The sequence below is a fragment of the Myotis daubentonii genome, chromosome 17, assembly GCF_963259705.1.
Source record: "Myotis daubentonii chromosome 17, mMyoDau2.1, whole genome shotgun sequence".
Lineage (NCBI taxonomy): Eukaryota > Metazoa > Chordata > Mammalia > Chiroptera > Vespertilionidae > Myotis > Myotis daubentonii.
In genome coordinates, this window is record NC_081856.1 from 2,002,898 (window position 1) to 2,016,132 (window position 13,235).

At 51.1% G+C, this 13,235-nt stretch overlaps 1 protein-coding gene across 2 annotated transcripts in view; it reads left to right on the forward strand.

The window, feature by feature from the left end:
• Positions 1-12,802, forward strand: part of MMP16 (matrix metallopeptidase 16) — a 169,600-nt gene extending 156,798 nt beyond the window's left edge. For both annotated transcript variants that reach the window (XM_059673172.1, XM_059673170.1), the window contains 3 exons: positions 3,774-3,924; positions 6,022-6,137; positions 11,403-12,802. In XM_059673172.1, the coding sequence (XP_059529155.1) occupies positions 3,774-3,924; positions 6,022-6,137; positions 11,403-11,737 (602 nt within the window). In that variant the 3' untranslated portion in view covers positions 11,738-12,802. The remainder of the gene's footprint in view (positions 1-3,773; positions 3,925-6,021; positions 6,138-11,402) is intronic.
• Positions 12,803-13,235: the final 433 nt, after the last annotated feature.

Below are 13,235 nucleotides of genomic sequence, written 5' to 3' on the forward strand. Positions count from 1 at the left end.
GCTGCAGTCAGATGCGGTTTCACACGCTGACTGGCCCTGTGCAGTGGCCGAGTTACTTACTCCTTGTGCCCGGTCCCTCCACTGGAAACGTGGTTGGCATTCCTCGCGGGGAATCAGGTGGAGCATCAGCTGGGACATGTGCCTGCATGGCCCCTGTTTGGCTCAGCGAGTGCCCAGTAACTCTGCCCTCCTGGCGTCCAGGATTCTGTGTCCGTGATGGGGAGGCCCCCAACTCTTCTTTGTCTCCTGAGCAGCAGGAGCAGGAGGAGGGGTACTCAGCCTGCTTCCTTGCTGGCGGCTGGCAGCGTGCCTGACCCTGTGCCGGCTCTCACGGCCTGTCCCTTGATAAACTTTTTTAAAACTCCATTCGACATTTTCCGATGCAGGAATAAGCATGTAATTTAAAAGTTCTTCGTGGGATTCTTTGTTTAGTGTCTGGCCTCTCTGCCAGTCCTTCAACTGCACCGTATTGAGCACCTTGAGTATTTCCATCATTGTATCCACAGCTCCCTCAGTGATGGACTATACTAGGCTCTTAGTGGACAGATACCAGATGGATGAGTGGATGGATGGATGGATGGATGATGGATGCATGGATGACTGGGTGGGTGGGTGGATGGATGAGTGGGTGGATGGATGAGTGGGTGGGTGGATGGATGAATGATGCATGGATGGTGGGTGGATGGATGGGTGGATGGATGGATGATGGATGGATGAATGGTGGATGGATGAGTGGGTGGGTGGATGGATGAGTGGGTGGATGGATGAGTGGGTGGGTGGATGGATGAATGATGAATGGATGGTGGGTGGATGGATGGGTGGATGGATGGATGATGGATGGATTGATGGATGGATGAATGGTGGATAGATGAGTGGGTGGGTGGATAGATGGTGGGTGGGTGGATGGATGAGTGGGTGGGTGGATGGATGAATGATGAATGGATGGTGGGTGGATGGATGGGTGGATGGATGGATGATGGATGGATTGATGGATGGATGAATGGTGGATAGATGAGTGGGTGGGTGGATGGATGGTGGGTGGGTGGATGGGTGGGTGGGTGGATGGATCTCACTAAAGAATTACTGGAGTGTATAATCTGTAATGTCCTCTCCAGCCCCAAACGATAAGCAAGGCTGTTTGTATTATTTGTAACTTCTCTGTCTTTAATCAGACCTGGCATCTCCCTCTACTTTCTGCCCAGAGCAGTGCCACCAGGAGCAGCTTGTTCCACTTGCTCCTGGTGATGGCAGCGCCTATGAATTCAGTCAACGCCTCTGCCTGCCAAGGAGGCGATATTTTCCTAGAGAACCAGACTGTTGAGTGGCAAGGTGGTACACATCCACCTCCTGTGTTTAAAAAAGGAAAATAGTTGACTATGAATCTCATATACTCAGCATCTAAATAACAGAAATGAAGTCACTTCCAATTTGTGATGTGAAAATCTTTCCTCATCAAGATGCGGAAGGAACTGTCTCCCTATGTGTCCTTAGTAAAGACTGGAGAGTTAAATTTATAACTCGTAATCATCATTGAGTTATTTCTTGAGTTCTGTGCCACAAATATGCAGGCAAGGTGTTGATTTTCCTAATTTTGTGCACAATTAACTGCTGGGATCTCATCTTGCCACCTGACAAATGCTTGCTGGTGATTTCCTGTCTTGCTTTGTTTTTAAAAGAGAATATAAGTGTATTTTTTTAAAAATCCCCCAGGTTTGCTTCTAGCAGGAAAAAAAAGGGAATTGATGTCTTCTGTAGTGGAAGTCTGATTGTTTCTCCCTGTCCAGATGGAAAACACCCACAGTCCAAGGAAGTATTTCCAAAACACATTAAAAAAAAAAAGGGCTTATACAATAATAAGAATTTCCTGGCGGAACTGTCACCTTCTTTCTCACACATGGGCCTCTCCTGTGATGCCTGGACAGCAGGCCGATGGAGCTTCTGTGTGCATTTCTCATGCTCACGCCACAGGGGACCTCGTGCTCCAGGTGGGGATGCAGACGGTGCAGCCGTGATGGGAAACATGCGGAGGTTTCTCAGAAAATTAAAACGGAACTGCCTTACACCCCGCTGCTCACTGCTGGGTATTTATCTGAAGACTGAAACGCTAATGTGAAAAGACCTATGCACCCCCAGTGTTCACTGCAGTGTTATTTACAACTAGAGGCCCGATGCCGGAAGTTCACGCAAGGGCTCTGCCGCAGCCCCGCCCACTGTGGCTTTGTCCAGAAGGAAGGACCTCTGGTCTAATTAGCATATTACGCTTTTATTATTACAGATAGCCAAGGTATACATACAGGCAAACTAAGTGCCCATTGATTGGTAAATGGATAAATAAACACTGCTCAACCCTAAAAAAGAATGAAATCTTACCATTTGCATCAACACTGATGTCCTAGAGGGCGGTATGCTACGTGAAATAAGGCAGAGAGAGGAAAACAAACACTGTGTTATTACACGTATGTGTGCAGTCTGCAACACAAAACAAACGACAGTAATAGATGCAGGGCGCAGGCTGGTGGCTGCCGGGTGGAGGAGGCTTGTGAGGCCGCTGGGCGAAGAGGGTCAAGGAGTCCCACTTCCATGACAAGCCAGCGTGTCCGGGCCGGGCAGCACGGGACTGCAGTCACTGACACTGCTGCACACGTGGAAGGTGCTCCAGCAGCAGATGTTGAGCGTTCAGCACAAGAAAAAGAAAGTTGTAATGTAACGAGGCTTATTGTGGGGTCATTTCCCGGTTTATAGAAATGTGCAATCATTACATTGCACCCCTGACACTAATGTAAAGTTCCATGTCAATTATACCTCAACACAAAGACTAAATGAGGGGGGGGATGGCTTCCCTGGGAGGCGCCGGCGCTCAGGCAGCAGGTGTTAGCCGAGTGCAGGGAAGGCAGCGGTGGGTCCCGGGAGCGGAGCCGCAGCGGGAGAGTGGGCAGCCTCCGGGGCAGGGCCTGCAGACTGTTGTCTGTAGATCATTCCAAAGCAGCAGTAAACGGACTGCAGTTCCTTCCCTCTAGCACTTTGCCCGCTCTGTGATTCTAAACTAAGGTCAGTTATGTTCTCCTCCCTCACACGGAGGGGTGGGGACAGCTAGACACGTGGATGAGGTTGTACGACTGCGGGGTTACGGGTGCTGACCATGAAGGGAAGGGGTTGGTCTCAAGGAAGTGTTTTCTCAGAGAAGAGCTTTAATGGGCTCAGCGTCTGAGGGCGGCAGGATGCAGACAACGCAGCTTTGGACCAAGCAGGGCCTTGGGTCCCTAGACCAGTGGTCGGCAAACTCATTAGTCAGCAGAGCCAAATACCAACAGGACGACAATTGAAATTTTTTTGGAGAGCCAAATTATTTAAACTTAAACTATAGAGGTAGGTACATTGTTATTAACTTAATTAGGGTCCTCCTAAGGCTTAGGAAGAGCCACACTCAAGGGGCCAAAGAGCCGCATGTGGCTCGCGAGCCGCAGTTTGCCGACCACTGCTCTAGACAGAGCATCCGTGATCCTTGGTTCAGGACGGTTGCATGGGGCCAGTTGTAGGTCTGTCTTTGTTTCTTAACTGAGTCCACCATGCTGACTGGGTTCTTAAATAGTTACTCACCATATCCACTTCAGAAATAACATGGGTGTTCAGAAATAATGTGCGGGTTCCACACGTGAGCGCCGCGAAGCCACCTGTGGGTGTCGCGGGCACCGTTTGGAATGCACTGTCCGCGGGCGCGTTCCCAGTTCTGACACTGAATCAGCGTGCTGTGCACTTGCACTCACTTCCCACAGGTAACAAGTACTGGGTGTTCAAGGACACTACGCTGCAGCCGGGCTACCCGCACGACCTGGTCTCTCTCGGCAGCGGGATCCCCCCTCACGGCATTGACTCCGCCATCTGGTGGGAGGACGTTGGGAAAACCTACTTCTTCAAGGGGAACAGGTCAGTATGCAGTCGCCAGGGAAGGCCCTTCAGTGGTTAGAGAGGCTGGTCTCTCGCCTACCGCAGGCCTGTGTGGGGGAAAGAGCTGGTTGTGAGGAGATCGGCTATGGAAATCTGGAATCGAAATGTCTTTAACACATTTTAAAGTAACAAGCAACATAAATCTTCCTCTCCCAAACAGGAGACTCATTTATGAGTTCAAACATGTGGCGTGCATTTGTTTCTCTTCCCTGTAGCCTGACAGGCCGGAAGCTGAGGAGGCCAGGCTACCTGGCCTCCCCTCCCCTTGCGGTTTCTTATCATTGTACTTCCCTTGGTTCAAAAGTTCTTTTTAGCAAAAGCTTTCTTCCTTATGGTATATGTTTACAATACTTACCTGTTTTAACATTTTACATATTTTATATGTATTTTTGAGGGAAAATATTGAGAAATTGAGAATGTATTTGTCTTTACTTATTTCTACCTCCCATTGGCCTCTTTCTGCATGAAACCTGGGCGGAGGTACAGGCTCGAGATGCTGGACATGTAATCGTGTTGCAAGCAGGGATCTCGTGACAGCTCCTAACCACAGAGAGGGAGGAGCTGAAAGGGAGGCTCTTTCAGCAGCTCCGCAAGTTCAGAGGGAGGCCTCTCACTCCTCTGTCCCACGCGCAGCGGGGCCTCGTCCACGGGTCCCTGCTTGCCCGGTCCGTTTTGAGCTACAGTTGGACCCTCGGACCCACACTGGTCCTCATCGCGTTCAGCTCTAGGATGCAGTGTCCCAGCTCACCTCTCAGCATCTCCTCACCACTGAGTCCCAGGCTCTATGCCGTACTTCACGCTAGGCTTAACCTTGGAGAAACTCAGATGTTTTCAAAGAAAGAAGTCAAAATACAGGTTTGTTTCTGTGATTGTGGGATTACACTAGCATCAAACGGAAGAGCACACTCAATTTTTCTTGTGATGTGAACCTGGGACACACCTGTCTCCTGCGGGACACGCGGCCTGCGGCTGTCCTGGGGCCCCTCCTGGAGCCACTTCCCTCTGCCGTGTGCAGGGCCGTGTGCCCCTCACCTGCGGGAGGCTGGTAGGGATCTACAGCAGAACCTCCCCCCGGAGCCCAGCCCGTGGACCAAGGACCCACCCCCATCCTGGCCCAGGAAGTATCCAGAAAAGACCAGAAAATAATTTTTTCATGGTTTTAGCCAAAGCAGCTAGTTCCAAGTTCATGCACAAAGTGTGTGATTTTTCAAACCTGTTGGTCAAACACTAGCTTTAGCCGATGATCAGCGGCATTTAGAAATGGTTGTCAGGTGAATTTGGGGAGCATTCGTTGCATGTAGAGGAAAGGGAAGACTTTACAACCAGACAGGACTGGCTGTAACCTGCCTGCTGGTCATCCTCCTCCCAGCACCCTCCTCTTGAACAGGAGCAGTGGATCCCCCTGAGGGGTGTGCTGTGATCACATCACATCATGCCTAGAACGTTCTGTCTGCCCTGAAATAGGCGAGTTTACTGCTGATCCTTAGAACACCCCAGACATCAGCTTGCAAGGCTGAGAACATAGGGGTCTGTCCCAGCGCTGGAGGGCTGGCCCGTGTTCCTGGGTAACTCCGTCTGCTGTCACTTCTTACTCGCTCTTTGCACCTGCTGGCATCGCGCTGGCCCCTCCCGCCCCTCACACGTAAGGCAGGGAGAACAGCTGTCCCTCCCTCCACGCGTGTCTCCAGCACCTACTATACTGCCAGGCATGCAGCACGCACTCAGCTGTTGCAGAAGGAATAAATGGAGCAAGATTCTGCTTGAGATTATTTCCCAAAAAAGTGTTCTGCTGCCTGAGGAAGATTTTAAAAAATACATAGGTTGATGCTACCCTTTTGGATTGTAAATGTAATTTTTTATTAACTTTAGCAGACTGACTATGTGCACAATAACATACCCAGTGTTCACAGACACAGGGAAGGAAACAGAATCCGTGCTTTGGTCCCGCTGTCTCCCCAGAGGCTAAGTCAGCTCTGAGATCATTGCAGGTCCGGGCGGCAGGCAGCGAGGGGTGGTGTCCGCTGCCGCTGCGCACATCACCTCCCAACACGTGTGTTGTTTCTCTGTCATCTGTAGGTATTGGAGGTACAGTGAGGAAATGAAAACCATGGACCCCGGCTACCCCAAGCCCATCACCGTCTGGAAGGGCATCCCCGACTCTCCGCAGGGAGCCTTCGTGCACAAGGAGAACGGTAGGCACGGCCGCACGCCCCTCGGGCGTGTGCGTTCTAGCCATCGCTGTCGCGGTCACTGGGCAGTGCCCTGCAGGCTGCATCGCGTCACCATGTGTACGACCATCCCTTCCTCGAGTTACGTTTCACATTCTGCTCCAGATGTCTTTTTAACCTTAATTTATTTTAGTTTGTACAAGAAAAGGGAACATAACTTTTTAAAAGGGGGGTGTGGATACCTTTGAAGTAGCGTCACTATCGCTTCTCGGCCTTTTGGCTAAGATCAAGTGAAGTAGTGTCACTGATTTTTCTATTAAAATCCATGTGCAGATAATCACACACCTTGGGCAGGAGCTGTCACAGAGACGATATGGTGTACGTGGCGGAGGCCCAGGGCACGTTGAAGGTGTTATTTTCACGCATGTTGTTAGTGGAGGTCCTCAGCAGACAGGAGGATCCGCTCAGAACGCCAGGCCTGACTGATCACCAATGAGCAGCGGGCCAGAGTGGCCCCCGGGCCCGGGTGCCCTCTCAGGGTTTGGGATTCAGCCGGATCCTGAGGGAAGTCAGCCAGGCGGTGGGCAGTCCACGCTCCCTGATGGTGCATGGCCCGCTGAACACTTCTCCCTCACCAGGGATACTAAATAAGACTAAACTGCAATAATAGTAATTCAAAATAAAGTCTAAGCACAGTTTCCCAGAACAAGGGGAGGGAAGAAGACAGCATTCCAAAATAACAAAGAAACACCCATCAGATGACTTATCACAGGAAACAGAAGAAAATGATGCCCTGTGAGTCCAAAATACCGGAAAAATGTGCATTGCCTGCCACCTAACGCTAAGCTTCAGAAGGAGAAAACTGTTTCCTTGTATTCAGAAATGAATGTTTTCTTTTCATTCAGCAAAGAATAACTTTGTAAAGTACTGACAGAGACACAAAGCATGTTGGGGAAATCACTGCTCACAAACGAGCAAAACCTGCAGGTGCCAGCTCAGCGCATCTGTGTCTCCTGGCCCGCCCCGGCACCTCTCAGCAGCTCGCTTTTCATCTTTGGGGAAACCCTCCTTGAATACCCACTGTTGATGCTGATCTTTGCACTCACAATCTGAGGTTACGACCGTCAGTGCCCACGCCCATCACCTCTGCCAGGCGGTCCCCCAGTGCCCGTTCCAGATGTGAGCTGCTGAAATCAGTGTCCTCCCTGCCGCCACTCAGAGCTGCGCTCTGGGAGTGGGGAGAGCAGCCTGAACCTGGTTCTGTAAGCGCAGTATCCCGAATCGGGGAGCTCTCGGTCTCATCTCCCCACAGCCACCTCCCCGTTTTCATTCTCTACTCAAGTCTCGTGCCGTGGCCTCTTACCTTAAACTCAGACTCTTCTGTTGCTTCCATTATGTGTGTATGAAAGAGGCAGCTCAGATTCTGCAGTCAACATGTTTGCGTTTACACTCAGACCCACAGGACCTCCCTGTGAGTACGCCCATGCAGGTGGCATTTGTTGGCCGTAAAATCAGAGATGATTCCGTTCCAAACTTCTGTCTATCCCCCTCCCTCCCACGCAGGCCTTTCTCCCTTGGAATTCCCTCCTAATGATAATTATGTTTACAGTCCTTAAAATTTAGATATATACTTTTGAAGGCTGTTTTTTGCATTAAAGTGGACTATGCCATCCTGTAATACATCCTGGTATTAATTCTGCCACCTTGACCAATGCACTAGGACCTCTTGATGCCACTTGCTGGGTGCCTGCCTCCCAGACTTCGATTGTGCTGTATGGATTCATGTTCTCATCAACTGCCCAACACAAATACCTCTTTCCCTCATTTGTGGCACAGATAGTGAGGAGAGCACCTCAGCTGGTTGAAGTGACTTGTCACGAGAATAAAAGCAGTGAGACTAACCCGGAACTTCCAGCCTCAGGAAGGTGCTCGATCACGGCCTCCAGGGAAGAGGAAAAGTTAACCCTCTTTCCCAACATCACAGCCTCCCGATGTGGCCGGGTGTGGGGCTCAGACAGGCCAGGCAGTCAGGAACGTGCCTCCTGAGCCGTCGCCATCTGTTTCACCTGTAGCCATCTTAATGTAACAGTTTTCTTACTTTCCTCTTCGCTCTCAGCCCCAGAAATAACTGCAAAAATCCAAGTGGCATTTGACTCATGCACAGGGCATGGGAAGACTCAGCACTCGCCATTCCACAGGGTTTAAGCTACAGCCCAAGTTTTTCCTCCACTTTTTATTTTTGTAATTACAGTTGACTCAGTGGTATAGCTTATGAGGTGACCCCTGGGTAAGTCTGTACCCACCTGGCACCATGCATAGCTACTGCAGCAGCGTTGATGATTGGGCTAGGCCACTTCCCATCCTGTGAGACTTAGCTTATATAAACGTGTAGTAAAGACTCTGTATTTACCCCCTTTAAATCATTCCGTTAACTGCTGTAAAGCCCCACTTCCTAGCTATTTCAGGTCCTCTCCTTAGACAATGCAGTTTTTGTTTTTTATTCCTCGCCCGAGAACATGTTTTTATTGATTTTAGAGAGAATGGAAAGAAAAGAGAGAGAGAGAAACTTCAATGTGAGAGAAGCACCGATGGCTGCCTCTGTCCAAGGCCTGGCCGGAGGTGGAACCCACTGCCTGGCTGTGTTCCCTGACAGGGAGTGGAGCCCCAACGCACTGCACCACACTGGCCAAGGCTCTTGAAAATGCAATGTCAAGGTTAATACAAGATGCTACTTTTAACAGTGCTGCATTTTGTCTTGCCAATTGCAGCCTACTTCTGACATGTGAATTTCCTAAAACATGATAATTTAGGTTAAAATTCTTCTGAAGTAGCTACTCTTAGTAAGTAAGCAGATTACATCAAATCCACCCTAAAAAGGAAAAATGAATACATAAACATTTTCTCAACCAACTGACATTGCATAAATGGAAAAAGTCCTGAATTATTGACTGAGGTGAGTTTTGAGGTATAACAAATTTCTATTATGAAGACTTTGGCTCCTTCTCAAGTACATTTTCCCCCCTCTAATTGCTACCGACTGGACTTCTTATCTCTAACACATGTATTCAGTAAACTACAATTCGACTTCTGTGTTTGGAGTGTGTGATGTGAAACTGGCCTGCGGATCGGATCAACATGAAAATGGAAACTTCTGGATTTCCACAGGATACCCGGTAGCTCCTGGTAATTAGGCTGAACCGAAACCAGAAGCTGTTGCTTCCAGTTTTTCAGTAGCCCGTGTGGAGGGTCTGTGGAATTCTAGATCAAGGCCCTTGTTCAGCCCCATCGTCCTGTGTCCAGTGCTCAGCAGGCCCGCCCCGTGGCTGCACCCACGCTTGCTGATGGTCGCACTGGGGTCATGAGTGTCATCGAAGAGCAGCTCCCGCAGACAGATTTGAATCGGCACAGCCTGCTTTCACTTGGCAAGTGGTCTTGGTTGAGAAACTCCCCGTCACCACGAAAAGCAACGGCACGCTCTCTGGCATTGGCATCGGCATTGGCACAGCGGCTTCCCCAGTGGAGGGCCCGGGAGCAGCGGCCCGCCGGGCCTGCATTTTTGAAAGATGTCAGAGTTGTTTGGTCCGTTTGTCTGTCAGGATGCGGTCTGTCACAGCCTGTGCTGTGTGGCCGAGGAGTGTTTGTTCAGGGGCAGGCGCTCTGCAAAAGGCCCCAGTCTTAGAAAAAGCTTTCGTGTTCAGGACATATGAGGCTGAACTATCTCTGAGCCTCAGTATCTTTGCCTGGAAAGTACAGGTAATTAGTTCTACTTGACCGAGTAGTTATAAGGGGTAAAAGATGCCATTTTCTAAGGTTTTTTTTTTTAGCACAGGACTTCTTCTTCCATAGTAAGTGCTCAATAACAGAGGAAAAAGAAAACCCATTAATGAGCGTTCAGTCTAAAGTAGGCATACTATTCAAAACACATAGCTCCCCAAGTATCGTTTTTAAGTACTTATGACAGTAAAGTATTTCTTTTGGTCTCTTGAATTTTATCTCAAAGCAAGAATTAATGCAGCCCTGGCCGGTGTGGCTCAGTTGGTTGGGCGTCATCTCAACAGGGAGAAGTTGCTGGTTGGATTCCCCATCCGGGCTTATGCCCAGGTTCCAGGCTCATCCCCAGTAGGGGACCGAGCAGGAGGCAGCTGATGGATGCTACTCTCTCATATTGATGTCTCTCTGTTCTTCCTTCCTCTCTCTTTAAAACAAATCAATAAACTATTCTTAAAAATAAAAACACGAATTAAACCCAAGAAGGATGGTCACAAAGAAACTTGATTTGAAGGTGTTATGGACAGGAAGGAAAACTGGAGGTGTGCCAACGAAACCAACAAAAGCGTAGAGCCAGTCCTCCAGAAGACACACCTATCTGTAGTCGAATTGTCATCAGCTGGGAAGGGTGAGCTTTGCATCCTCATGGTCTGGAGCATAGGTCACATGCACTGCCAGACCCCGGGCCTCCTCAGACCCTTTCTCCCCGTGAAATATATGTTAGCTATTAAAGATAGAATTGTAGATCTAAGGGATTAATTAATAATGGCTTTGAAGTTCTGTAAAGTACAGGTAAGTGACATGAATTTAACAGCGGCTAAGTGGGTAAGAAAGTGAGGGCAGAAACAGGAGGCTCAATGAGGGACCTAGAGCCAAAAATGAAGACCCTGCACAAAGCACTAGCGATGCCTGTTTGCTTATTAGAACCCCTGGCAGACAAGAACCCCCTCAGCCTGGAGATGAATGATCTGTTCATATTTCTGGTTCAGATGAGGAAAGGCAGCCTATTGTCTGGGAGGCACAGATGGTGAGAAGCCCCCTGAGGGGTTTCCTGGAGGAGCCACAACCTGCGGCAGACAGAGCTGCGCTCTAGCAGGCGTGGCAGCCTCTTCCGCGCAGACGGATACGGTCACACGGGGGTGTGTCCTATGCCTTCGGTCCTGGGAGCCAGCCATGGATGGAGTCTCCCTCCAGGGCAGACGTGTGGACGGGGTAGAGGTGCTTGGCCTGTCTCTCTATGCCCTTAGCAGCGAGCCCTGCTCCCGGGCTGGGCCTCCCGCACCGAGCGCACAGTCCTGGGCACAGGGTCCTGGGCACATCGATTTGTTGTTCCATTTATGCATTCAGTGGTTGATTCTTGTATGTGCCCTGATTGGGGATCAAACCCATAACCTTGGCATATGGGGACGACGCTCTAACAATGGAGCCACCTGGCCAGGGCTTACGTAGTCTGTTTGATCGTCTCACTCACCCACTTTCACAAATAAGTGTTTCCTCTGTGTGCTGTTTCCTCCCACCCAGGCTTCACATATTTCTACAAAGGAAAGGAGTATTGGAAATTCAACAACCAGATACTCAAGGTGGAGCCCGGATACCCCAGATCCATCCTGAAGGACTTTATGGGCTGTGACGGACCCACAGACAGACACACAGAAGGACACAGCCCGCCCGACGACGTGGACATAGTCATCAAGCTGGACAACACGGCGGGCACGGTGCGGGCCGTGGCCATCGTCATCCCCTGCATCCTGGCGCTGTGCCTGCTGGCGCTGGCCTACACCGTGCTCCAGTTCAAGCGCAAAGGGACGCCGCGCCACATACTGTACTGCAAGCGCTCCATGCAGGAGTGGGTGTGACGGCCAGCGCGTCCCTGCGCGGTCACTGCAGAGTCCAGACACGGGCTGCGATGCTGGCTCCTCGCTCAGAGCGGGCGGTGCGGCCTGGCCGGGGCTGACCGTGCACCACAGGCTGCTGGTCCTGCGCGGGTGGAATTCGGTCTCGGGGACGGTCCCCTGACGCAGGTCCCCGCGCCCGCGTCTTTGTCTTTCTTTGTCCTTCCTTCTAGGCCTTTCCTCTGCACGCTCGGCACCGGCACATCTTCAGGATGGAAACCGGGGGAGATTCTTCCTACACGTGCGAACAGGATGCCCTTCTGAAGTCTGAGCCCGTTCCTGGGGGGAGAAAAGCAAACCGGAAAACCCACGCATTTTTGCTTTGCAACCAAGAAATTTGTAAGAGGTTGAACTGAACTTCCAGGAGAGCATGAGACCCAGACCAGCTTTGTCTCCAAAGAAGAGCGCTCCAACCCTGGGCGCCCACGCCAGCCTGTTTGGGCAGCGGCCAAGAGGGCCGGACGGCCATTTCCAGCCGAGAGGCCAGAATCTCCGCAATATAGTAACAGCCTTAAAGACACCCCTTCCCTCCCACCCCATCTCGCAGGCCCTCGCCCGTCCCCTTGTGCTCAGAGCTCCACTCAGACAGGGTTCGGATTGTGGGGAGTGTCCCAGACCCTCCCTGCCACCTCGCCTTTGTCCTTGTGGGACCCCCCAAGCTGTTTAGGCCATTGCCCCGGGCCTCCCCTGGGCCTGTCAGGAAGATCATTCTAGCAAGTGAGAAGCAGTGTGCCCCTGAGGCGTTGGAAGGGGCAGCTGTGCATTAGGCCAGGTCCGCGTGGAGCACGAGCCTTTGAGAACCGCCAGGTCAGCTCCCCTCGCGGGCTGCTTTCTTGCTCATTGATGAATCTGAACAACGAGGCTCTGGTGGCAGCAGGTTCTGGAAGGTCAGCTGTTCAAAGCAGGTGTTCCAAACCCCATGTAATTTTTAAGTGACTTACAGTACCACGGACATGCATTCATGGCAGACGCAGACCATGTGACTGGCCAAAAGGTTTCCTGGCAAATAAAAAGGTATTTTATTATGTATCTTGTAAGAGTGAAGCTTTATTTGAACAGCTGATGCTAACAGCCCAAGTCTTTTCTCCCTTTGGTCAGACATGGGGAGTTTCTGTTTTAAAATCCGCTGCCTGGGGTTTGCAGGGGAACGCAGGGCGTGGGGCACCGGGAGGGCGTTGCCGTGCCGACTTGGGGATGAGGATGTCCTGCCGGCGGTGGTCACCAACAAAGCCAGGACCCCCAAAGCCTCTCACTGTTGAGTGCCATGTGTCCTAGCCACAGTGGCGCCACTCCCGCGAGCTGCGGAGCAGGTGCTGTCAGCAGCTGTTGCTGGGAAGGTTGGCCCTGGCAGGTGTCTTGCTGATCCTCAGAGCCCACTTCTCAGGGGGCGTGGCGGCCCCGGGCGGGGCTGCATCAGAGAAGGTCAGAGGGACGCCCCGAAAGCCAGCCTCCAGGTGTGAGC